This window comes from Chroicocephalus ridibundus, chromosome 10 (genome assembly GCF_963924245.1).
Source record: "Chroicocephalus ridibundus chromosome 10, bChrRid1.1, whole genome shotgun sequence".
NCBI lineage: Eukaryota > Metazoa > Chordata > Aves > Charadriiformes > Laridae > Chroicocephalus > Chroicocephalus ridibundus.
Window position 1 is genome coordinate 22,584,796 of NC_086293.1, and position 27,260 is coordinate 22,612,055.

General features: G+C 44.5%; 1 protein-coding gene across 2 annotated transcripts; it reads right to left on the reverse strand.

Annotated features, from left to right (window-relative positions):
- Window positions 1-4,132: 4,132 nt before the first annotated feature.
- On the reverse strand, window positions 4,133-26,525 carry IP6K2 (inositol hexakisphosphate kinase 2). Of its 2 annotated transcripts, none has more exons than XM_063347988.1 (6): window positions 26,427-26,525; window positions 11,199-11,497; window positions 8,813-9,035; window positions 7,809-7,984; window positions 6,319-6,494; window positions 4,133-4,917 (listed from the first exon to the last, which is right to left on the reverse strand). In XM_063347988.1, exons 2-6 carry the CDS (start codon window positions 11,398-11,400, stop codon window positions 4,420-4,422), a joined length of 1,275 nt encoding a protein of 424 aa, XP_063204058.1. In that variant the 5' UTR covers window positions 11,401-11,497; window positions 26,427-26,525; the 3' UTR covers window positions 4,133-4,419. The 2 variants fall into 2 exon arrangements, with proteins under 2 accessions (XP_063204058.1, XP_063204059.1); XM_063347989.1 differs by lacking the exon at window positions 26,427-26,525 and adding an exon at window positions 26,227-26,245.
- Between the last annotated feature and the right edge of the window lie 735 nt (window positions 26,526-27,260).

The window sequence follows — 27,260 nt, forward strand, 5'->3', positions numbered from 1 at the left end:
AAGTGGCAGCACGGGACCCTGGGTGCCCCGTGCCAAGGGGGGACAGCTGCCTGCCCCCCAGCCCCACTATGGCATCACCGCGGAAATGGCTTAAAATCAGTTTTATCAGTGTGCAGTTACGCAAACTTGACCCCACCACCATTAGAAATGGCGAAGGCATGGCTGCTCGGCCACACACAGCACCCGCTGTCCCCCGGGCAGTGGGCGTCACAGAGCCAGGAGGGCACTGAGTCCCTCTGCCTCATGCACTAGGAGCCACCGTGTCCCCCAGCAAGGCTTGGGGCAGTGGGAGATGCAGCCCCAGGGCCGTGGGGGGAGCGGGGCGCACCGCTCTCCCGTGGGCAGGGGTGACAGCGACACCGGGCTGCTGCTGCCCGGCCACAAGGAAATATTTCGCTCTTGCTCCATAAAAGCCATTTGTGTGCCCCTCCCTGCTGGCAGGGACCCAGCTGGGGGAGGAAATCCAGCAGCTACTCAAGAGGCAGCGGCACAGGACGGGGACAGCGCGGGGACAGAGGTGTCCTCTCCTCCAGCGGGGACAGGGGCTGTCCCTTGCCTCTTCTTGCTTCTGCCCTGCCCAGCCCCGATGCCAGTGGGGCCACCTACCAAAAGGCCCTGGCAGGTCCACGGCCCCCCACTCATCGCCCACCTCGGTCCCCAGTCGCCATCCAAGCGGAGCTCAATGCACCGGAGAAGCCGGCGCCGGCTGCAGGAATGCGTTTCATCTCTGGCCAGCCGACCAGTGGCGGTTCCCGGCAGCCACCCCAGTTTGGGGCTAGAAGTGACCTATTTACACAAGGCGAGCTCCCCGCGAGCCCGGGGCCGGCGTGGCGACGCGCAGGGCAGGCCGTGGGGGAGCGGGGCTGGAGCAGACGCCGCCGCTCACCCGGCCCCTGCAAAGCCCCCGCTGCAGGGTCAGGCCGGGCCCGGTGCAGCCACCAGGGGCCACGGCCTTGCTGGCAGGAAAAGGTGGGTCCTCTCCGAGCATCAGGAAGCGGCCAGGGAGGAGACCAGACACGGGGGAGCCGCGAGGAACGGGGACGTGCGCTCAGCATCGTCCTCCACGGGGCACAGGCTGCAGCGACCGCAGAGTGGGGTGTCCCAGCTCCCCATCCGTGTTGCCCCACGGAGGTGGCTCTGCCAGGGCTCAGTGCCATCCCAGCTGTCCCCAGTGCTCCTGGCCGGCACAGCCAGTGCCCAAGGAGGACTGGAGCTGCGGGGAGCCATGCTCGGAGCAGGCGCAGGGAGGGCAGGAATCATCCCCGGAGGGGGAAGCGCTTTCTGGGGAGGCAGAAGCACCGGTTCCCGTGGCACGCACGCCCCAGAGGCTGCTGGAGGCTTTTGCTCACAGGGGCGCGGAGATCCAGGCTGCTCCCTCACCACCCCGCTGCCAGCCCTGGCCGGGGGGGACATCTCCGAGCATCTGCCTCCGAGGTCAGCTTGGCATCGATGGAGGAAAAACAGGAACAGAAAATCCCTCAAAGCCTCTCCCCCAGCCCAGCGGCTGCTCTCCCATTATTCCATCGCTCCGTCCTTCCCCATACCCTGACGGGCCCCTCGGCAACCACACGTGCCCTCCCCAGCCCCATAACCTGCTCGCCCCACTCCTGGCCTCCGAGAAGCCCAGGCGCGGGGGTGAGGGGGGGCCTGGCTCTTTGGAGGGGGGCTGCGGGAGGCCCGCTCCCACCCCAGCGTGTCCCAGGCAGGGGTTACGCAATTGCCTTTCCACAAACACAAGGAACTGCTTTGGAGGGATTTGTTGGGAACAGCGTGGAAGGAAAACAGACCTGCTCTTGAACTCTGCAAGAGAATGTGTCATTCAGAGGGACTTGCCATGCGGGTCGCCCCCTCTTTAACCCTCGAGCACACAGTCTGGGCCAGGACGCCCGGCGGTTTAGATCAACGCGTGGGTGAGGGAGGTTTTTTCCTCATGACAGTTTGCTTTTAAAGCAACTAATAGAAAAATGTCATCTCTGTCCCTGCTCCCCCCCCCGCCCCACTGCCGCAGGCCCAGGAAGCTCCCAACCACCTTGTCGTTGCTTCGCAGCGCTGGCACGGCCTCTGCTAATCCTCAGACAATATTGGCAAAGGGATTTCAGCAGCGCAGGAGCCGGGTTTGTCCCCCCGCCTTCCTACAGCAGCGCCAATTCCACCCGGGGTTTGATTATTACTGTTACACACGCACCCCCCCGAGCGCTCTGGGTCTGGCTGCTGCCACCACAGGGGTCCGAGAGCAGGTCTAGCCCCGAGTTTCACCGCCGGCGGCACTGCCGAGATGGCAGCTCCCTGCCCCTCCCCGGGCCCTACCTGCAGAGAGCGGAACAAAGAGGGCTTGTTCTGGAGGCAGCTTGCATCACAGCAAATGCGATTGTTCTCATCGGCTTTTATGAATTCCCTCTAGAGTTCCTACGTAACACAAGTACATTAGAGGACTTTATCCCTGCTAATTTCAGACTACAAAGTCAAACCGCCCATCAGATGAATCTGCGCAGCCAGGCTTACTCACAGGCAGCACCAGCCACGGGCGCAGCGCCTGCCAAGAGGCTCGTCATGAGCTCATTAGCAGAGGGCACCGCATCCTAAGCGGGAGAACCGAAAAGGAAGCATCACGTTGCAGCCGCGGCGCCTCCCCAGCCCCTTTCCCTGTGCCGGGCACGCTGACTCACACCTTCGGCACATCTCCAGGACAGCACCTGGTCGCCACCCAAAGCATTTTGCGATTGGAAGTGCTGAGAATAAATAGCCCCATCCTCCCCCCCGCCGCCCCCAAAGGCTTTTTGGAGCCAGTGCCAGGAGCAGCTCAGGGGCAGCTCACGGGCCCTCGCCAGCTGCGCCGAGCAATGGAGGCTCACGAAGCAGAAACAAGTGGGAAGTTAAGGATGGACAAAGCCACCTCATGGGGAAATCCCCCATGTGCAGTAACAAAATAGCGAGGTGACTGCAAGACGTAAAAATACCTGTTTAATACTGACATCTGTTTGTGCCTGAACGCTACGGAGCAAGTGGAAGAAAGCAGCCACAGACTCATGTTCTAAGAGCAAAGGTAAAAAACCTCTTCAAAAAGTACCAAAGAGCACAGGACAGCCATCGGAGAGACTTTGATCCGGAGAACTCGACAGCCAACAGTCAGGGAATACGAAACTAAAGCTGCAGAGCTACAGCCGATCGGAGAGGGTGACCTCCCACCACATCCCACCTCTCCTCGGCACAGCTGCAGGAAGCCGAAGGATGTGCCCAGGAGAAGACCCCAGCACCACCCACCTCCTGAAGCTCTTCGCTTCTACATAAACCTGCTGCTTTGTCCTGGGCAACCGCAACAAGGAAGAACATCCCCACGCTTAGCTCAGCACTTCCACGCGCAGCTCGTTCTCGCACTATCGCAATGACCTACAGTCTGCACAAGGGGAGAAGTCATTTATCTAAAAATGCTTAGATAAGTAAGTGTGCCTCTCTTACAAGAGGGACCAGTGGTTTGGAGTCACTCTGGTCTCTTTATTTCAGTTACTCACTCTCCTCTCACTTTCTGACACTTCTTTCCCATCCACCTGTCCCCAGTAAAATTTTAAGCTGCTTAGGATACCTTTCAGGCTCCGCAGCTCTCCCCTACTCGCTGCCATTGCGGCTAATCCCGTAGGAGTGTCTTACGCATGTTTTGGCTCAGCTTAGATTAAAAAAAAAAACAAAAACGTCACTAGCTCTCTCTAGAAATAGGTTACGCAGCACAAGATCTAGTTTACAAGATCTTGAAACGGGAGAAAGGCTGTCGGAGACTTTAAGCTAAGTTCTCACTTATCAAAGTCACATCATTCTGGCTGGAAGGAACCTCTGGAGGTCTCTCCCCCAACCTTCTGCTGTTTGGTCCCTCTGCGCCATGTTCTCCCCAGCCTACGCAGGCCCTGTTGCCTTGGCCTCTCCTCTGAGGGCTGGTGCTCCAGCCCCTGGCCATCTTGGTGTCTCTCTCTCGGACTTGCTCATGGTTCTTGACAGGAGGCCCACAGCAGATGTGCTGCTCCACAGGCGGTCTCACGAGGCAGGTCAAGCCTTGCTGTTCATACCCGGCTTTTGCATGGCACCACCAGAAAGATCTGAGCTTCGCCTCTTCCTCAGTCACCAGCAACAACAGAAGCACCACTTACAATGAACAAAAAGAATTTTATTGGAACGTATACACACAGGGATAACAGAGGTATCTGAGTAATCAAATATGGAATGTTTAAGAAAGTTAAAATAAATAAGGATACCGAGTTCTGCCAGTGCTAGGTCCAGCACCAATGTAAGTAAATGCCCTCTGAACAAGTCTGACTCTGACGGGGCCATCCCTGCAGAGCCTGTAAAGATTCCTACCACCAGAAAGTGGCCAATAATTTTGGAATACAAAGAGTCACAATAGTGCTTTCTACTGATGTGCATTCACACTGTTTATTCACCACTTTCGTCTCTTATTTCTTTAATAATATCTATTAAATTCTGAAGTCCAAAAACATAACCCGTGTCTTGGCCCTCATGCACCACACTATCTTCCCCATAGTACTTGCAGGTTGTGTGGGCAAAGTCTATCATACGGACATCAACAGTACTAGCAGTTGGTTTGTAGGCATATGCTCCTGCTGACTCATCTGAAGATTCCTCTGAAAGGTCTTCTAAGTCCTCTGGGTCTGAGTCGACAGCAACTTCCTGCCTTTCCTTCCCATCATAAATGATCAGCAAGGAGCTCGAATAGAAGCGGTAAGACTCCTGTTTCTCCAGGACAGACTTGAGTTCAGTCAGTTTTTTAATAACAGGTTCAAAGAGTTCCCTGCGCAGGTATTTGCCGTTATGAAAGAACTGGTAAAGTGCTTCTTTAAATCCTTGGACCGAGAGTTTTCTTCCATGGTACTTATTCATGAACATTAGCTGGCCAGTGCCTGCCTGGTAGACCTGCACGTACAAACACAAAACAAGAGAAAACGAATAGTTAAAATTGCTGGTAATACCCTCTTCAAGGCTTTGAGTCAGTAAGGGGGGGGAAGATAAACTACAGAAAGCTTTTACAAGATGACATATTACTCTTAAAATTGCTCTTGCACAGTTACAGAAACTGCTAACAACAACAGATCCAGCAGTATCTACGGAACTCGGAGGAAATGGAAAATTCCTGCAGTTTAGATTTGAACTTTTCCACCAGGATCATAAGAATGAGGAAAGCTGTGGCCAAGATCTCCAAAGTCAAGCTACAACTTGTACCACAGCCACTCATTAGCTGCCTCTGCTCACAGGCGTACCAGTTGATTCCCAGAATGCTGAGCTCTAAGTGGCAGCCAACGCTCATATATAAAACTAAGGTGCATCCCATAATCCTCTGTATTTACAGAAGTCAGAGGTGCTCCAGCAGGAAAGTTCCTTCCTATAGGAGAGTAGTCTATGCACCACACAGCTCGATAATGCCTAAACATCTGGGTCAAGTAAGGATTGCAGGTGTCTCCGAAGTTCCTCCTTGTTTTCCAGCACAGGTCTATACTGGAAGGTGAGCAATGAGCAGGCTCCGCTCAAATCCGAGTGCACTGTGGTTAGAAATGCAGCTCCCACACTTTCATTTCTGCCTCGTGCTTTTCTCCGAAGTTAAACACTGAGCTGAACACCAAACATGCCCGCAGTCATGATGTGGAACAAGTCCTAGCAAACACTGCTGGCATTCCTGGAATCTACCGGATGGGAGGAGAGAGGCTTCGGAAAAGCCTCAAATACAAACAAGTTGTTTCCCATTTGTCACTCCAGGAATACAGAAGCAAGTAAACAAAACACTCAGGTGAAAGTCCACGCAACTCTATCTCCTTATTTGACCACAAGCCTTATCACATTTACCAAGCCACTTCTTGTCTGCACTTTCCCGTCTACTTCAAGCAGTAAAAGATCTGTGACTTTTCAAAGTCGACAAGACAGAAATGCCTGCTTCTTAATATTCTGGCAAATTTCCACACACTTTATTCAAGATGTATGCACTGGCAGACCCTCCTTTCAATTGTTTCCTACGCTATCCTGAAATGTTAATTGAATCAGTAATTTTACTACAGTTTTGAATTGCTGCTACTGTGCAGGCGACTGTTTCTGTGCTGAGAGAACACGCTCACTGATGCAGCGCACGTGCTGCAGGCTGCTCCTGCAGATGCTGCCACGTTCAACTGGTAAGTGATACTCAAAAGCCTCATTTCCCTTCCTGAAGGAAACTAAGCCCAGCATCTCAAAGATAGCAACATATCGGGTGACTACATAAGCCCAAAACCCCACTAACAGAAACGGGTGCAAGTCTGTTGCCTTACACGTCATTAGTTTTCCTCTCACCTGCATGCCACAAACTCGGACTCCAATTACAGCCGATGTACTCTGCTGACACTTGCGAATCTGATTTGCCTTCTTCTCTTCTGACGCATCATCTCCATGCTGTCGGGTTCCCATCTTAAGGTCCAACACACATGGTACTTCATATCGAGATGTCAGGTTTTCCAGCAAAATGAATTCTGATTAGTTAAGGAACAATCTTCACAATGAGAAATACAGGTTTAAAACCATTATCACAGATTTTATAGTGCCACAGTCTTAACTTTAAGCACACCTAAACCATGCCCAGTATATAAAAGCCTATCAAACATTACACTTACATATACTTGGCATAAAGCACAGTGGATATATAGTTCCAGTTTCACTGGTCTCCAGAGAAGACAGGTGAATTGCTACATAAGAAAAAAGTAACCAGGGTCATATAGAAATATAAACTGGCAGCTGACTTAGAATTACGAGTCTTTCCTGCCTAGCAAGAGACTATTTTTGCAGAAAATGAAGACTTTGTGTGCTTCATTTAGCATTCAGAAACAGTGAAGCATTTTCACACCACCCCTGAAACACAGAAGTTAAAAAGCACTCCAGAACATCTGTATTAATACTGTTCCAGAGATATCACACACTTCTACTTAGGTAGTAATTTAATAATCACCTACAGTGAAATGGTGAGGATACCAGCCGCGAAATGCTTTCTGTCGTTTTGAACAGTTTATTAGTCAGAGATATTCCAGTAATCCATTCACCAAAACTCCTCATACCTGAAGAATCTGTCTACCTAAGCATATAGATATAATATTTGTGCAGGATTTATCAGCTGCATCCAAGCCTGCATACAGCAAGATCTCTTTTTTTTTTTTTTCCTCCACAGAATGCACAGGGTGGAGATGTTTGCCTACGGTTCCAGAGAACAAAAACAGCGCACTTCAGCTTTCATGGATTCAGGCGCTGTTTCTGTTTCTTATGCTCCAGTCCCACATGATAGTTTATATTCAGCTTTTCTTTATCAAAAAGGCTCGCCTAAAAGAGACTGCTAGCAGAAAACTCCGGGCACTGGAATATCTTGTATATTTAAGGCAACATTAAGAAGCTTCTGAAAAGGGAAAGATGACCCTAGTTTTTAAGTTCACCAATACCAAACAGTAACAAAAAGTGACAGAACTCTTCTCCTTTGAAAGCTTTCATTAGCAAACTGTTTTTGTGGAAGATCCCAAACACAGTATGCTATAAAACCTTTCCATTAACTAATCCACAATTTGTAGATTTGAATTAAGTTATCAGAATTTCCTAGCCTAGCTACTTTATTATATGCTGCAAAAGCCCATGATCTGGAAGGTGCTGGCAATCCCTTCAAAGCCACCAAATAAATCATGGCTTCAGAGAGTCTCTCTGGATTGCAGTTAAGCCTGCACTGTGCTTTTATCTGGCACGTTCAAGAAATAGAAAGCAGAGCCCTACTCATTCCATTGTTATGAGGTATTTTCAGGAAAGGATACTATATTGATTTCGGTGTTTTGCATTTTCCTTCATCCGCTGTAACTGCTGCTGGTGACATTTCATGCTCCAAGGATTATGGTGTTTAAACTGTGAACTGACATTTCCTTTTTTCTCTACGGAATAATACAAGACTTCAGATTTCTTCAGCCACTCAAATTCTTCCTCCAATTTGTGACTAGAAAACAGAACAACGCAGCAAATTAGAGGTTGAGCAGAAAAATAAGCACTTTAAAGGGGCTGTCAATGGACTTAACTTTACAAACTATTTTGCTCACCTCCACTAACAGCTAGCATAAGCTTTATTTTGCTTTCTGTACAACTGGACAAGTTGCCCATCAGTAATATTTCAACCTTTATAAAGCTACTTCCATATTAATATAAATTAGCATATAGCCAACTATGTTACAAAACATGTAGTAATTCTATTTATATAGCTTTTACCTGTGTGAATTACTTCTATGGCATTAATGCGAGAAGTAGCAATATGCTTTAAGATCTATCCTTTGCTCAGGTCACTGTCTAGCACAATACATCACAGCTCACAGTGAGCATAATCAATATAAATGAACACGGGGAAATATGTCACAAACAGGGATAAAGCAGGATTCCTACAAACGTATGCCATACGTAGTAACACTGACATGCTTCTTTTGGTTTTATACAACTACTATGTTTTTGCAGTTGGCTGGTGGTTGGGTTTGGTTTTTTTCCCCTTTTTTTTTTTCCAGAAGCTTCAAGAGTAACATTGTAAAACATTTTTCAATTGACCACAGCAAAAGATCATGAAAAGACTCAACACACTACTGGGCTGAGGACGTATTACTTTCACTATTCAACCTTTCTGCACTGAAGAGGGTCGGGAAAAAGAAACAAGAGAGGAAAAGAAAATGAAAGTTGAGAGTTCTGAAGAATTCTCTGGAATTCTGGAGCACAGATCCTAACTTGAGAGCAAAAAATGTTACAATTCAATGCTCTGCATTCCAGTTTCCCCTATCAAACTTACCTTTTCATTTTTTCCTCTTTTCTGTGCTGTCGGACCCATTCCTTAGATATCTTCTCATTTTCTAACAACATTGTCTTTTTGTTAGTCCATCGCAACAGCTTACTTTTGGGTTCACAGTCAGAATTATCTAAGTTTTCTAAGTTATCATGGTCCCCATTTAATGGATACGCTATTAGACATAAGTTTCCATCTTCATCCTCTTCAAAGCTCACTGACACCACACCTGAAAAGAAAAAGGATGTAGACTGTTATGAATTGCTGAAGTGATAAGCAAGCCTTTTAGAACACATGATTTTATACTAAGAATATAGCAACTTTTGTTTTTTTTCTCTTACCCTGGTCCTTAGTTTCTATCTCGCCACAGGCCAAACCTCATCTGCCAACCTAACAAATATCAAAAGACCTAGACAAAAATAACACCTCACAAAAGACAATTTATCATATTGACAAAAACAATGATACAAAAGGTTCTTTTCTCTCTCTGATGCAGCCAAGTAAGAATCAAATAATAACAGGAGACAATTTCAATTAGTAAAAGTTTTTATTAATTTAAGAAACCTGACTGGTCTGACCCTAAGCAAAATGTAAAACATTTCTTAACATCTTGCAGTGAGAAGTGACCTGCACAAAAAAAAAACCCCACAACAAAAGCTTTAAGTTTTGCATGACAGCAAAGCAAAAAGCACTTATCCAAACAACATTTAGTTAATAGATCCCCAGGGGAAAGATTTGCAAGTAGAGCAAAACAATGAAAACGTCACATTACAATAGAAACTAGTCCAAAAGCTTCCACTTCAAATCACCACGTTTAATTACACATTTTCTTCTCCTTTTTGGAATATATTTTATTGATACTGGTTATGCAGCAATCTTGTGAAATACGTTAACAAAAATGCAATACAAAACAAATCTGTTTGTGGTACAGAAACATGGTGAACCCTGAAAGCATTTTTTTTGTCCTCATCTTTTGTCCTCATCCTCCCCTCAAGAGTCTCTAGAGCACTGCATTGCATTTTAAGAGTCTTAGTGGAGCGCTCTGACAGAGATGCACTCAGTGCTACATTAGCAAGTTTCAGTGGTTAATGAAGCCACAACAATTGTCTGAATTGGTTTTTAGTTTTGTTTTTCAGTCCTCTCTCTTTATTCTCATATCAATCAGTCTGCACAGTTCTTGCAGCTCATCACTAGGCCAGAGGAGAGAGGTCTCGGCGAGAGATTGGCACTTCTGAGCTGGGCAGGCGGCTCCGAGACCTACAGTAGCTGGGGCAGGGAGCGCAGAAGCTCTGACTGACAGTCCTGCTGCCACAAAGGAAAGGACAACAGGAAAAAAGGGGGGGAGCCAGCTAGCAAATAGCCTTTGGCTATATCCTGGAAAAAATAACACAGATGGACCAAGTGAGGCCCCTTACCCCTAAATCCCTCCCCACACTCCCCAAAAAGCCATTTACACTAGTACAATTGTTCTATTACATTTTGAGAAGAATCATTCAAAGATCACATTTTCTTCCAGTCCAACAGAACTTGTAGTTAGACATGTCAAAAAGTCTCTGTAAGCATGGAGTGTAACTTTGAAATATATCCTCTGAAGTCTTCTGCCAGTTTCACAAACAGTATGCAAAACTTCAAAACCCTTATACATGTTAAAATCAATGTGCTTTAAAAAGCAACTCCATTTTAAAAAGTGCTTCAGACATATTTTTTGTTAATCGCCAGGCAGCAGTTGATGGAATAATGAAGAGAAAGAAAAGTGTTTCTGTTAACTAGCACAATGCTTAGGAGAACTGGAATTTCCACTTATACATAACATCTGACTCAGCCTCATCACGTCACGGCTACTTGATCCTTGCCTACCTAAATGCCATGAATTTTCATTTCCTTACTGGCAGAAACAACACTGCAAATATTCAACAAGACACCTTACTGACATGTATTTATTGTGATCAAAATGAGAGTCAGAGGAGAAAACCAAAAACAAAAGAGACCACACTAAGCTTACACAAAACACTGTCAATGAATCTTATCAAATCCCTGTAAATAAACATTAAACAAGTGCCAAAAAAAATATTTAGAAATCCACAAAAAAGCAGCAGAGAATTACTGAAGACATTCACAAGCTGTTAGCTACTTACCTGTGCCTAAAGGAGATATATGGGCTATCACCAGCAGAGCTGCTCTACTCTAATGCTGTTAGTCAGCCCAAACACCAACTTGGCAAGCATTTCCACCCTGCATCTCCACAGCCTGCCTCAGACAACATCAAAATACATGAAAAGAAAACCCTAAAATCTCTTCCACAGAGAAGAGATTTCAGAGATAACAGAGGGCACAGCACACTTGTATTTACAGAAAGAAAAAGCCCAATGCCATCCTAAGGTTTGGAACTTACCCTCATACTGCGGAGTGAATTTACGCATTTCTGTTGGGAGAGTCTCATAGAACTGGTGTTCCCTCTGAATAAGGGGTTTACAGATGGTCTTGTCATTAAACCGGAGGACACAGGAGTGCCCTCCGACCTGGTGGACAAAAGGCTCGAGCAGGACTCCCTTGGAATAGTGCTCCACTTCCATAGCTCCAAATGCTGGGCTCATCCTTGTAGCACATTAGACAGAAGAAGGCGACAGTAGCGAAGGCAGTTCAGAGCCAGAAGCCTCCGAGACCTGAAGGTGTTTATTCCGATTCAAAAGTCTGTTAAAACAAACACAAGAGAGCGCCGGGCCGTCAGTCTCCCCGCACGCGGAGGCCTGGGTAAGCAAGGCTGAGAGGGAGGGAGCCGGTGCCGCTCGCAAAGCCGGCCGCGCAGGCTCCGCCGAGCCGAGGGGAGCGGAGCAGAGCGGAGCGGTGTCCGCTCGCTGCAAGAGGGCGGCCGACTGCGGTGCGGCGCGGGGCGCGGCCAGGCAGTCAGGCCGAGGACACGCCCCCAGAGCGCCTCAGCCAATGGGAGTCGCCGGGGGCGGGGCGGACAGCCCCGCGGGGCACTCGCCCCGCCGCACCGCGCATGCGCAGCGGGTCACTGCGAGCTGCCCATAGCCTGGCGCTTTTTTTTTTTTTAACATTAATTAAAAAAAATATTGATGGTAAGTCCTGGAGAGTCCTACTTCAAGTTATGCCTAACGCCCTCCAGCGTCCATCCACAGAGCCAGAGACATCAGCGTTCCCAACGATCCCTCCCTCCCCCGTGCACACATCCCAACCCAGACGCAGAAATTCCTAAATAAACCCAAATTTACAATTCTTTCCTCCCAGACAATGACAGCAGTCACAGAAACCTGCCTGGAGACTTATTTCACCAGCTTATTCAGAACATGTCAGATATTTAAAATAATCATTTTTCCGATGAAAAACATAATACATAAGCCATTTTCCAAGAACTTATTTTTGTGTAAATACAGCAGAAGCAGAGCAGTTTGGGCCATCTGCACCCAAAGGGTCTGCAGTCACCCCTGTGACTACCCACTGCTCAGCCCTGGCCAGCCTCCAGCTTCGAGCCACTTGCACTTCAATACGCAATTAAAGGAGCAAAGCTAAAAAAACAAATCATGACTGTCTTGCTCTGTACCTTCCAGTAAATTTTTAAGTCAAGTTGCTCTAATTTTAGACCCGAACTTTAATCATTAACTTTTTGCAGCTAAAAACAACCTCATACTTATTTTGTCTGAAGATCATTACACGAACAATAATGCACTTAATTCAAAGAGACTACAAAGTGTTCTAGGTCACAGGTCTATTTTTATTTGTCCTCCTTAGATATTTAACAGCTTTACATTACCTGGAAAAGCAGAGACCCGCGGGCTTACAGCAGGGGCGCTAACAGAACTACAGACGCCTACAGCATGCACTGTACATAAGGACATTAATTAAATTAAACAACTAAACTGCTTAAAGAAATAACAGATCGATAAATTGAACTCCAGCTCCTGGAATGTTTACCTCCACTTAAGGCTAACAGGTCAATAGAGTTGTACTCGCTACACACCAGCTAGCTTTTTTTTTTCCTCCCTCCTTGCTTTCAAGAGCCTTATTTGACAAAAAGTTACCAGCTTGCTTGTTTGTTTTTTTTAAAAAAAACATTATTTAAAGCATACAGCAAACAAAACAGGCCACCTATGCAAGAGCATGTAAAATTTAATCTGGAATAGTATTTCTGAGAAACAGTATTCTCTTATGATACTCTATATTTGAAGATTAGAGCAAAATCAGTAAACTTTCTATCTCTATTTGCACCACTTTTACTTTCCTAGTATTTTTCATAATGCAGCTACCGCATCCCCAGAGAAATTTCTCATCTACCCCAACATCAACAATTTAATACCTTGGAGACACACAGGTAAAAACCTCTCAGTTCCACCCCAGACACAAGCCATTTCTCAAAACCTCTTTAACTACCACCAAGGCAAGCAGCCCTGCAGTGCCCAGAGCGCGTGGAGAGGCAAGGTGCAGCCTGGCCTGACCTGGGACACCGGGCAGTCCCACCCATCCACTGCCACCGCAGACAGAAGGTGGCACTGGAGCCACAGACGTGCTCGGTGCCGCTCCAGGCAGGGCTATACTGCTCCTCAGGTGAGGCTCCACTGTAAGTTGGCTCACCAGCAGATGCCCAACAGACATCCAGCTTTCACCAAACACACACTTAGGAAGCCACATCAGTGCCCAAGTAAGCTCTGACTGACAGTTGCTGCCATTTCCTATTAGAGAAATGTTAATGCATCAGTTTGTGTTTGTATAAAGTACCAGTAATTTTACAAGTCTCAAGAGTTTTATTCAGGATTTCCAAGAGCCAACAATGCCTCCAATCTTCTGGAATTTCCCAGGGAAAACCAGAAGAGTGCCAACTTTCACTGGGAGTGACAGTCACTGTGGTGACAGGTCTTTACACTGACACAGCCACTTTTAATAGCATCACAGTACATCAGCATGACAAGCGCCACTCTTTCCAAGACAGCATTACCATTCTGTGGCCACCTTCCTAATTACCCCTGATGTTGAGACACTGATTGGCAGCTGCAGCAATTCAAACTTAGAAAGTACCTTGCAACACCCCTTAACCTCAAACACCAAGTTAGTCCTAGTCCTACTGCATGGGAGCAGAGTTGCATCAGGAGTAGAAGATGTTTACACTATAGAAATGACTCTCTAGCAAAACACATCTCCAACAGATGCAACACCTTGTTTACCCAACACATCTTCAGGGAGCTCATTAAAAGCAGGTCAACTTGTTTGCTTTCACGAGTACCCAAGTGATCTGGAGAATACTCGCACATGGTGCACCACGTTCACTCAGCGATGGAATTGCCAAGCACAGAATTGGACAGGACTACTCATGCTACTTCACTGTTTCCTGAAAAAGCAAGATCTGGCAGCACACCACAGTGTAACTTCCCATTCGAGGGATGACAAAGCAAGTTTTTTATAGCTCTGATATTGTAAAAGTACCAGTTATGCAATATTTAGGCAGGACAACAACAGACCTGGAGCACAGTTGTAATGTCCATCAAAAATGCTTTGCACTGTTTCACTTATAAATACTTCCATAAACAGCCTTGCAAGTATGTCAAATTGGTTCCACTCCCTTAGAAATAAAAACTTTAACCTAAGACCAACAGGTTCAAGTGGCATTGATGTCAACCAGCATAAGCACAATACAGTTCTTCACTGCCTTTCCTCTGATTCTACACCCAGTTCGTTTTCAGTGCTCTTTGAGCAAGAAAGAGCACAGAACAGCCGATTTCAAGCAATTTTCTCAGACAGCAAATACAGGCTCAGTGTATCCTGCCCTTTTCCTCCTATGTGCTTTTAAGTGCCTTCGGTTAAGATCTTTTGCTCAAAGGACACATCAGCAAAAAAAAGCAGGTACTATTCCTTCACATGTTAAGCATTTTAAGAGAAAAATCTGACGTAACTTGAAGGAAGCAAATAAAAACTCATCTAGACATAACAATAGCTTGAGCAATGTCATTTTTACAGGAAGCAGCAAGTGATGTTTAAAACCCAAATCTGTAAAACAGAAATTACATGTACAGACACCTTATTCTCATTCACATGTGACAATGACCATCAAAATAATACTGCAGTGAACTCATGTTTTCAGACTTTAATATTAATCTCAGGTGACAGCATTCTTTGGAAGGCATTTAATGTCATTATGGATTCTTGACTTAGTCCCATACGTAATTGCATTAATGAACACATCCTCTTGAGAGCACAGCTCCCAATTAAGCAGCAGCTCCTTCCTTCATAACAACCTCAAAAGTAACACCTCTTCCCAAAACTCTGTAATAGCAGAATTACTGATGCAGAGCTTCCCTCCTAACCAATCTGTTAAAACTAGGTTCTCTCAAGTGTAGATTTTTTGCTTTGGGTGGTCGATATCTGCAGCTCCAAACAGCCATAATAAATCAGCTTTACAGTGACAGAAATAGCAAGGCAGCAAAGCTCTCTGCCTGTCCTTCCTTACTTCACTGGGTAGTGCAGAGAGGAAGCTGAGAGGGTACCTACCTGCAGAGGTGCTGCAGGACGCTATAACCCCGCTGAACCAGACAAAGCTAAGCCCCTTCCCAAGGTTAAAAGCAAACAGAGGAATGGGAGAGCAAGACAACAAGGAGAAACAAAAAAAAACCACCACCCTGAGAAACCAAAGAGCAAGCTGCTTCAATTTGAAGAATATTCAGGATCAAATTAATACCAGCTGAGAAAGGACACAGGAAGATGCAAATACCAGTGTGGAATGTGTATGGTATGTTTGTGAGAGCCCACCACTTGCTTTGTGCATAAAATCAAAAAGGTAGCTCAGGTCTGAGTTGGCAAGTCATTAGAATGCTCAAAGGGAACAACCCTTCACAACTGAAGCAGAACAAACACACTTTAAGAACCTACAACGCACCTATCAAACTGGAACAGTTACAGGAATTTTACAAGTCCTTATGTGACCTAACAACATGTTCCATTACTAGTATTCTGTTACTTTACAAATAGCAAGGTACATTCCTTGAATCAAAGAACACAAAATACAAAGCAGGATGCAACATCAGACTATAAAAAACATTAGATATGTTAAACATGTTCAGGCTCAAAGTTCTTGCACAACTTGTGATTCATTTTGATGAAAACCAATGCCATTCCTCTACACAACACTATTTTATTAGCAAATTTGGCCAGTTTAACATTGGTAAGGAATTGCTTCTAACATTCACTTTAGTTGCTGCTTGACTCATGAACTGAAGTTACTCTGGTGTGTTCTGCTCCAGAAGTTCTTACAACTAGAATGGAGATGCTCAAACCCTCTACTGTCCAGCCAGCTGCCTTAAAACAGTGTCAGAAATAGAAAACTACCTTTTGAAGATGAACTGCATATAGATTAGGGAAGCTAACCCTGTCCTATAGATGTTTTTATTCTTAACAGAAAAAAAGACCTCTGCATTCATTTATCACAACCGTTTTAATAGATTCCTAACTTTGAGGATGCATTATACCTCTAAATATAATTCAAGTCCCACAGTAGGATGCTTTTGAGGCCTTTTGTATCTTCAATAGTACCAAAATAACTAAGTTTAAGGAATAAAAGCTATAATTTCTAGCTTTTTTTCTCAGTAAGGTAGAAACACAGTGCCCGCATAATAATGGGCTCAGATGAATCCTACAGTTTTGGAAAAAGCCTTAGAAGCAGCCTTAAATTCTGCATGATTACACAAAGCAAACACTTATTCTGGTAACTAATTTTAAGGAAAAGGCTTATCTTCAGTACAAGAGTGCGCTGACATTGTTGATTCTCAGGGTTTTTTTCATTGTAAACAAAGAAATGTCCCCTAAACAGCAAGTAATGCAAATCCAATACAGCAGGCTTAATAGCTTTCAACATCATGGGGGGAAGAGGGGCAGTGCCACTGCATCAAATGCGTGTGTGTGGGAAGACACCACACAGGTGAGCATATTGCTTTTTAGTTGTCTCACCTTCTGTTTTCCCTAAATGCAAGAACAAAGTATGACACAAGGCAGCAACACGCTGTAGGTCTTTGCAACATTGGCTAACAAATTTGGCTACTATCCGAAAACACCCAGACCCATAAGGTATTCCAGAAAACTACTCCATTGAGCTTACTTTAATAGAAAGACTAGAGTGGGAAAAAACATCCTTCTTTTTCATCAAGGAAAACCATAAACCAAGTGGTTGTGATGGCAAAAATAAAAAAAAAAGGATGTTTTTTTTCGAAGTTTCTATGGAAGTCAAGGTTATTTAAGCTCTTCTGCAGCAGATCAATCAATGTCATGATCATTAAGTTATGCCCACATCACTTGTACTCAGAAATGAGTAAGCACAATGTTTTACAAAAATACTCAGCAGGAACACTTGCAAATCAAAGCACCAAATACCAACTCCTCCACACCTACATATTGAGACTACATGTGCGTTGCCTTTCCAAGCAGAAATACTTTTGCTATAGCCTTCACTAGTAAATCATGAGGGTGATGGGAGTCAGGCACTGTACTGATGAGACTTATCATAACCACCCACAGAAACAAAAGGCCAAAAAAGAGCAAATTCTTGTTGAATGTAGGGTGCTTGGGCTAGACCAATAAAAGAAACCACGTGCTTGTTAGAAGTGATGATATAATGTAATTTTCTCTCTTTTTTTATTTTTATTCTGTCCTTATTAAATGGCTGGTAATTGCAGCACCACATTGATATAGTTTGGAAAAATGAAAGAACTCCAGATAAAAAGAAAAAAATTTCCTTGAATCGATTTACTTAATCATACAAACCAGACTGTATTTAGGAACCCAGAATTACACATGAACTCACACACAAAGTTTCTACAAAATATGTTTGCAAACCCCTTTGGGAATGTTACAGAGCTAACTGGATAGCAGTCTTAGCCCATCAAGGTAGAAAGCTAATCCTATTTTTAACATTAGACCATAAACAAAGGATTCCTATCAAGAAAGAATGCATACTTATTATCAGGTAGAAAGCATCTATTCATCACTTCAACAAATTAAAGCAGCAGCCCCTGCCCTCCTCCATACCAATTACAGGAACTCCCTGCATCAAGTTGTATACATTTTTCCTGTGGTATTATCAGAGGAATTTAACAATAAAATTGAATAACATCCACTGACACTAGATTCTAAGAAAATTCTATGCTATGACAGAGCTCATCTATCACTGGCACATCACAAGTCAAACACAGCTGAAATGGTACATAGTTTTTTAAAGTGTTTACAAAAATGTTGGAACATTTTTTAGCAGTTTAACTTACTTCAAAAGAACTAATTTTTTTTTTAAAACAAGTCTCTCGTCAGTTTAAAACTGCAGAAAAACATCATGAAATGACTTAGGTTCTTTTGAGGACCTCAGGTCAGGTATGTCACACCTAAAGGTATTACCCCTCTAGAACTTTTTTCCCCTCCACCGAAAAGGGAGGGAGGACACTCCAACACTGGCTACAATGGCAAAGGACTCCCAAGTGCTACATTCAAGATCCTGTTCTGCTATGAACTTTTCAAGAATGTAAGCCAGCACTCTTTGAGATCCTTTTTTCTGTAACAAGAGCATTCTGCCTTTTCTACCCACTAAAAAATTTATCTACAATATAGAAATGAAAGACAGTGCACTGAGATGCTGAAAAATGTATAAAAGGTGCACTTTTTCGGCACAAAACATTTTTTTTTTAAATTAGCAACATGTTCATGCTGTCTCCTTTTACTCTCTAAACATGGAGTTCTAGTTTTGTCTTCCTTTAAACATAACCCAAACACAGCAGCCAGTACTATAAGAAATAAACACTGCCACAGGTTAAGACATGTATTTACATCTGTAAATTTACCACCACAGCTGCAGAGCCATCTCTTGTAGCAAATAACAAAGACTTTTAAATACAACTTTAACAAAATAAACTAAGAATTATGGAATATTAAGAATAATATATTAAGGGAGAAAACTATAAACAAAAAAAAATCCCTAAAGCTACATAATATTCTATTATTGTTCTTCATACACAAACATTATCCCTATCTTCCTTAAACCAGCTCTACATTAGTAAGAGAAAGCCAGTTCCCCAGTCCTTTTATCTGGGAAAGCAAGGCAGTAATCAAGGCAGTCTCCAAGAGCTTCTAGCCTTTTCATAACAGAAGCATGCACAGCAGCCCTTCAGCTGCAATTTCTTAAACCTCAGCGAGGAGGTTATGTGCTCAGTACAACTAATATTTCAAGACCCCAAAAAGCAACAGCTTTCAGTTTTCCCTACACCGTTTGTAATCTGTAATCTTAACAACTACAGACACAAAGCTCTGGCAAAATGCCAGAGTTTTACCTCTCAAGTAAAGCTATTTTAATTCCCTAGAACTAAAATAAAACCAAGTTACAGGTTACTAAGCATATTCAGCCAGAAAACAGCACACAATTCTGACCCATGCAGTTTTTCCAGGGATTGTGTAATTAAGAACTAACCTCTTTTCCAAGTAAAAATGCCATGGAAACTAAGAAACCTGAACCACCAAAACTAAGCTACTTATACTTCCTATTTAGAAACTGATCCATCTTAAAACAGTATTCTGGCAGCAGCATCTAAAAACACTAGTTGCTATAAAAAAAAACACCACCGCCCTTTGTCGAGGAGAAACCAAAATAGCATTCAGCCTTTAATCTTCCAAAAATATGACAGCAAGAGCTAAATTGTGTGGATTACACACATGAAAGTGTTATTCAAGATACCAAAAACCACCAGAAATTCCAGCATTAAGATTAAAATAAATCCAAGGCTATGTCTTTCTCATTACCATGAATTTAGCAGCCTGTGAAACGTATTTCTAGCCGCTCAAGAAAAGAACATGGTACCTTTGTGACTGGCCCTTGAGTTGTGACCAATTTGCCATACAATGAGAAGTTGCTCAAGAGGACAACTGTCAAGTCCTGTTCAAAGGTCACATTCACATAACCACACAAAGATTTTCTCTGCCTGTATTCCCTTTAGAAATCCCAATCCCTAACACTTTTTAAACCATAAGCACTAGCAGGCCATAGGACAATGTTGTTAAATTTAAGCTTAGATGCCCAAACGCTACAATCCAGACTAATTCCTTCTGCAAAAATGTCCAGGGCAGCACAAAGCAAAGATCATCTAGAAATAAACTATTACAGAAGAACGGTGGCCAAAACACTCTGTTATATATTTCACACATCCCATTCACATGTATATTCATCTATACCATCAACATACTTCAAATGAAGAAGTTTAGTCCCTTCTTGTAGAAAATGGTCAAAAAGAACCCCAGAAGGAACCAGTCATCAAGCTTGAAACACCCATCCACATTTTTAACTATAACTCTTCAAGTGTAGGTTACGAGACTTTACTTCTAATGATCATGATAGTTCAAGTTTTCACTCCAGAACAGCTCAAATTCATGAGACATATTTAACATGGCTTTTAAAATTTTATTTATGTTTCAAAGCATTTCAAACTACTGAAAAACAACAACAAAACCAAGGGGAAAGTCATGAATGTTTCCCCTGGTAAATGTAACTCATTTCAAGCACAGTTTCTCCCTAGTAAAACAACATGGACCTTTTATACAAGCCACCTGCATAGTACTTTAAAAGTGCCTTTTATTTTTTTTTTTAAATTATTTACGTATTTCACATTTCATCTTTCAGTGATCTAACAGTACACTATCTGGGGCCAATTACAGGCTCACCATAATAATCACTGTCAAAGAATTAATCCATTTTAATCTCATTCAGTTTACATATTCAAACAGCAGTACAAAAACACTTGAAAAAAATCTTACCAATTTCAGTAATCTATAAAAGGAAGCTTTCGTATGAGCTTGGCTGTATTGCTGTCATCACCTCACAGGCTGAAATACATTTAATGATGCAAAAGCGCTAGCTAGTTTTATTAGCCCTGGTAATAGGACACAACTATAGTAAGTCTTATTCCCTTAAACACGTCTGTTGCTTTACAGGCAATTTTTATAGCAGCCAGCAACTTTACAGCACCCGTAAGTGTGGTTTGCACAACTGTCTTCAAAGAGAAACCATCACTAACCAAAAAGGGAAGACTCAGACAGGATCATTGCCAAAAACCCATTTTCTCTTCAAAAACCTGCAATACAGCACCACCATCCACACTGTGCTCATAATCTAAAAAACTGCATACTGTTAGGAAAAAAAAATAATTTCAAGAAGTCAAGCTTATGAAAGACTATTTTATTTTTTGGAAGCAAACTGTGCATATTGATGTTCAATCATTATTTGCACTTTAAAACAAGAAATCACCATTCAGCATTTACGTTTAAATACATGAAAAGGTTTTGCTTCAACAGAACAACTGGAAGCCAGTCTTCCTCTCACCGTGCAACTCACTGCAGCCCAATCAGCATTTACTTCATCTACCCCTCATCCTTGAGAGACTAATTTCCATTAATTCTGAAATGATTCTCCAAACCACTTTGCTCCCTCCTCATCTAGAGCTACACCCTCAACTTGAATAGTCAGAAAACTGACTGGTTCTATTAAGCCAAATCCAAATTTTTTCCTAAATTAGCTTGAACAGACTCCCAGTTACAATGCTAGTTATATCAGTATGAACACATCCACCCATTAATTTAACCTCAGATCTCCAGTTAAATTGAAGCAATCTTCTGAAACTTTGTAGAGTGGAGATGATGGTTGGACTCGATGATCCCAAGGGTCTTTTCCAACCTAAATGGTTCTATGATTCTATGAAACAGCTAACACCTCAGCAACATCAAGATGATGCCTATCATGTCAGCAGTTTCACTTCTCATCTTTCGAACAAGGAAACAGATTAATCTAATTGATGTCACCATAAAAAAACAAAACAACAAACCAATCGTCATCCCTTTGTCCCCACATATCCAAATCACAAGGCAGATAAATTACTGTTCTGGAAAAATATATGAAAAAAAGAGCAAATGTTAAAAGAAAGAGGTCATCTTCAATAAGCATGAAATTAGGCAATCACAATTCCTGACAAGGTTTCAGGCACTGTAGAAAATTTCTGCATCACAGCACAGCACAGCTACTTGGGTATGCCCAAAGCCCTCTGTGCTTCAAGAAAATAAAATCAACATTTTTGCTGTGCTCATTCTAATACAGATTCTGGCGTAAACCCCCCACACCATTGCTTCTTCCAAGTGTGATTTTCTGAGGAAAAGTAGCCTAAATAACTGTCTCTTCTGTCCTTGAGCTTGTTCGCTATAAATCTCAACCTGGGGCACCATTAACCAGTTTCAGTAAGTCATCCCCTTTCCTTCCAACTTTTTGGATGTCAGGAGGACAGAAGAAGACAGGGACCAAGAAAGGCAGTACAGCTGAAAGGCTACTGTGTGAATTCAGTACTTGCCTGTTCCACTTGGGCTATGAACTGGCTGAGGAGCACATACGCAGCTCTAAACCAGCCAATACCTGTGCTGTCTCTTGCCCAACGGTTCATCATGGCACATGCAGAGTTTGCCTTCATGAAGCAAGACTCAGTGGTCAAAGCCATTTTATAAGCAAGCCTTTCTTTCTCCAGTAAAACAGTGCAAAACTGGGCACTAACCAGTTCCAACTATCTCCAATAGACAATCCTCCATACGCACCAGCAACCCAGACACAGGGTTATCAGAGACTGCAGGTTAAACATCTGATAACCAGTGAGTGAAAGAGTACTTTCTGTACCTATTACCTTATTCTAACACAGCTCGTCTTTCTGAGACACAGCCAGGATTTCAAAGACTTCACACTACACAAGTGAAGAAGTTACAAAAGATTTCAGTGACAATTTCAAGCTCCTAAGTACCCAATTAAACACAAGCAATGTTAGGCCTTCATTTGAACAAACAGTTTTGCTTCCGTTATGTCTTCCAATATTTCAGACTTCGCAGAAGGAGAAATTTCGAGCTTCTTACAGCACGTGATATTGTGTCATACAGCTTTTTGCAAAAGGGGGGAAGAATTATTTAGAAACAAAAATAGATATTATGAAAGGCCCAAAAATAACATTCTAATGAGATATTTCTAACAAAATCTATAGAAATGCACATCTGCAGTTATACCTTAAAACTCTAAAATGTAGCCTCTTAATATTTGAAAACCATCCCTACATTGTTTCAAAGAAACAATAACCTTGGACAAGACAGAAAGCCAGATAAAAGAATTAGCGAGAGGAAAAATCCTCTCCCCGCAATGGAAAATTTTCATCTCTTCAAGCAAGGCAGAGAGATGCTCAGCCGGACCTGTGTTGCCTGGAGACCAACCGCAGCTTCTTGCCAACAGGGACGAGCTAAGCATCAGCAAATTCAACAACTGATAAGTGGATGAACCCAATGAGAGGCAGCAAGTTTTTTCCACACACCAGCGTAAAAACCTGATCGCTTTCAGATAATGGTTCTAGCCCATGCTCCCTACATACACAAGAATTATTACGAATGTAAAATGTCAACTAATAAAGCTTCAGACTCCACTGTACTTAGCTCTTACCCCCATACTTCTGGGTACAGCTAGAGCAGTAAAGTGCACTCAAGTCAAAATTTTTAGTCACAATTCAATTTCTGCCCTTTCAATCTTTTGATGCCATATCTGAACTTTTGGAATAGGTTCCTACCCACTAGACAAGTTTTATGGTTAAGCACTGGTGTAGAAATATTAAGGAAACCAATGAACTACATCAAAAAGGAAGAAGCTACACCTCGGCTTAGCATTAAAAACCACATCAAATCATGCTTCACTCAAAACCCTGCCTTTGCCCCTAGCCTTTCCCACCGAAAGCACAGCTCCCTGGGCAGGACAGCATCAGAAGCGTTACTGAGGAGACACTTGTTTTGCCTATTCTGGATCTGGAACTGCTCCCAGGCTCAGGCAGGCATCGATTTAGCTGTGGGAGCAGCGTTCCTGATCTCCCAGAGAAACACCTCATCTGTCTTCCTATTTCCAACCACCATCAGTTGAGAATCGACAACAGTAACTGACATTTAATAGCAGTTATTCCAGAATTTACCCAGACCTTATCTAATTCAATTCACTGAAAGTATTCAGACAGTAAAGAACTAAAGATTTTTAAGAGTGACTTCTATTTAATTGATCCCTTTAGATACAATATCCTTGTGGAATTTATGTTGCTAGTGAAGTAGGTCTTCCACCATCAACCTGACAGCACACACTTCCCTGCATCCACCTATTCCTAAACCAAAAGGGCTGACATTTGCATCCCTAGCATCATAGCTGACAGACTGAAACACCCTTAGCGCCTCAACATTTACACCCTTCCCGCCTCAACGTTTACACCCTTCCCCTACCCTTCAAAAGAAAAAACATCCCCAAAATATCCTCTCACACTCCCCAGCTGATCAGAGAACAATTAAAGTACCACCATACCAGTGACCTGGCTGGAAGCCCATCCACTGACAGGCAGCCGAGTTTCTTTAACATCTTTTCTCATCCTATATTTTCAAAACTGTACGCCTGACAAATCTGAAGTCGTCCTTTCAAGCAACTGGTAGGGAAAGAATTTTTGAGCGCACAAAGCCCAGCATTCATATCACTGACCACTGTCCAGTTTTTCCATCTCCTTCCCAAGTTACCATACTACATGGTTATGATGGCTCCGATCTACCTTTCCTCAAGAAGAAACACCAACATAAAGCTTACATTACTTGTACGACCGAAGTACCACAGACAAGATAACGGATTATTACTTCAGAGACGTATAAAAAAACAAAGACAGAAAAGGTAGGAAAACGGCTTTTTGATTAAATGAATTATTATAAATTTACAAAAAGCTACCTGGCCAAGTTCAAGGTCAGAAATGTTTACAAACAAGTACATATGAATGGCTGTAATCCTTCCATGAAATCCCTCCCATGACCCTCAACCAGAAGACACTTTCAAGCACTTAAAACTATTCTTTTTTGAAGAAATTTTCCTGAATTCTGGCAGTTAAATCATCAGATTCTTCCTCATTTAGTAATATACTTTAATCAAGAAAAAACGGTAACAACGAGCTTGAAGATGCTAAACAGGCCAAATGTAAACAAATTATCAGTCCATTTTTAAAATACATATATTTGTGTGTGGATGCACGCGTATATAAACCCAGTGTCCACCCTTTAATGTTACCCTAAGTCCTGAAAATATGCAAATTAATTTCAACTTAAAGACAATTTCACATTTTTCAAATAGCTTTTATCTTATATAAGCAAAGCTATGTGCAAAGATGCCAATTCTTAGTCATTTAAAAGCCAAAATAACCCTGACCTTGTTATTCTCAAATGTCAAATTTGAGCTGTTCTACTCTTACTTCACTGTTACATGTTGAGTAATGACCAGTAACACACCATCCAACTGAAAACTTGAAACTCACATTTGCTTTAATGTTCCAGAACTAAATATATTAAAGCAAAATTCTAATTACAATATTTGACACAGAATTGCTACCTTAGGCGTTCACGAGTCTAAAAAAAGCACCCAGGAACTGGATGCATTTCTAAAACACCTGAACATAAGGGACGCATAAAGCACCACATCAAAAAATAAAAAGACAGGCTAGAAGTGAAGGGCAATTAAATTCCAGCATATATCAGGAAAGATATCAGTGTTAAACATGCATACTTTTCACAGTGGAACTAAGGCCAAGGACATATCTGGGTGTAACTACCAACAGGCTGTTATTCTATCAACAACGATAACATTTATTTTCTTAAGCTGAATGCCTATTTCCACAGCCTCAACCGTAAGTGTTTTTGTTTAAAAACCTGAGGTCACAGAGCCATGCTAATAAGGTATTATAAGTCTTGATGCTCAAACCAGCTCATAACAAGACATCACCAAGTACATCCGTTTTATGCAGAAAAAGGATATTGGTAAGCGGCACGTCCAATTATGCAACACATCCCGAATCACCCTTTTTTTCATTCTGTAACATTACCGGGCGTATGAAACAGCCGCCAAACCTGCAGCACATCCATCACCCAGGTAAAACAGAAAACCACCGCCTATTGATTCAGACAGATGGGAACTGCTGAGTAACAGCAAGTGGCGACACCAGCTCCGGGGTCACCCACACACCAAAGCCCGCATAACTGCGGCCTCCCCCCGCCGCGCTGAGCCGGGGCCGGCGCTGCCCAACGCCTCCCGCACCGGCAACTTCCCCCCCTCCCCCGACACCCTGCACAGCCCCGCGGGGGAGGGCACGGCTGGGCCGGAGGCGCGATGCGCTGTGCCAACGAGGATGCTCCCTGAACGTTGTCGTGTCCCCGTGTCCCTCTCCACCCCCCCCCCAGTCCCGGACCAAACCCGCATCCCCCGGGGGGGATGCCAGGCCAGTGCCCCTCTCCCTTCCCGCTCAGCCCGGGCAATGCCCCTACCCCTGCCGCCACCACAAGCCCGAGGCCGCCGCCGAGCATCCCCCCACACCGCCTACCCGCCGCCTCCATCAGGCCAGGCATCGACCTCCCGCGGCGGGCGGGGCTAGGGCCTGCAGGGGCAAGGGACCCCGGCCACCCCCTCAGGGCCCACAACCCCGGGGGGGGGGGGGGGGGGGCGGGGGGCCGGCGGCGGGTCCGCCGAGAGCCCGCGGAGCCGAGCGGGGGTCCCGGGGGAGCGGCGAAATGCGCCCGTTACCTGGTGTCAGGCCGGCGCCGGCGGCGGCTTCGCCTCTTTTGTTCCTCAGACGTCAAAATGGCGGCGCTGCGCGGGGCCGGCCCTCCCCCACCCCAGCACGCCCCGCCCTCCCTCCCGCTTTCCCATTGGCTCGGCCCGTAGCCCCGCGCGCTGATTGGGCAAGCGCCAGCGCCACTGTTGCTAGGGGAGCCGGTGCGGGTGGCGGTGCCGCAGGCCCGGGCAGCGCTCGACCCCTCGGACTCTCCCCGCACCCGCTCCGCAGCCCGGCCCGGCTCCGCACCCCTTCCAGGGAAGCCACGGGGAGGTGGGGATGGCCGGCCTGCGCTCTATAGTCCGGCCTGGGCAGCGGGACCGTGGCGATAAGCAGCCCCTCCATGGCTCCCGGCCTCTGGCTTTGTGAGGAGAACAGGGGACATGGCCTCCACCTTCACAAGGCCTCCGACTGAGCGGGCCCTGCCTTGTCCCCAGGCTTCGAGCCCCAACCCAGGCAGCCTCCACCTGGTGCCAGCCCTGTGGGTTGGGTTTCCTCTTCCTGCGCCCTCACGATCTTTGGAGTCAGAGCTCCACGACTTGCAGGCCGCTGGGGCCATAGATAGGGCTCTCGTTAATTTTGCCTCAGTCCCTGCTTGGAAATGGTAACCGTCTCTGTTCGGGTGCAACGCCAACGTGCTGTTAGTTTGGACATCACTGGGGCACTTTGGCTGCTGAGGAGGCAGAGGAGGAGCATCTGTCGAGTCCTTGAAGCAGAGGAGGCTCCTGGGGCCCGTATGCCTGAGCTCACCCGTTAGAGTTCTGTGTTTCTGTAAAACCGAAAATCTCATTGAGGCCTACGCA

Excerpts from the sequence above, each read along its gene's own strand:
- IP6K2 (XM_063347988.1), bottom strand. The coding sequence starts at position 11,400 with ATGAGCCCAGCATTTGGAGCTATGGAAGTGGAGCACTATTCCAAGGGA. Across the intron at positions 6,495-7,808 it reads AAAACACCGAAATCAATATA|AATTCATTTTGCTGGAAAAC; the intron begins GTATCCTTTCCT and ends TTAACTAATCAG. Across the intron at positions 4,918-6,318 it reads TCCGAGTTTGTGGCATGCAG|GTCTACCAGGCAGGCACTGG; the intron begins GTGAGAGGAAAA and ends TTGTACGTGCAG.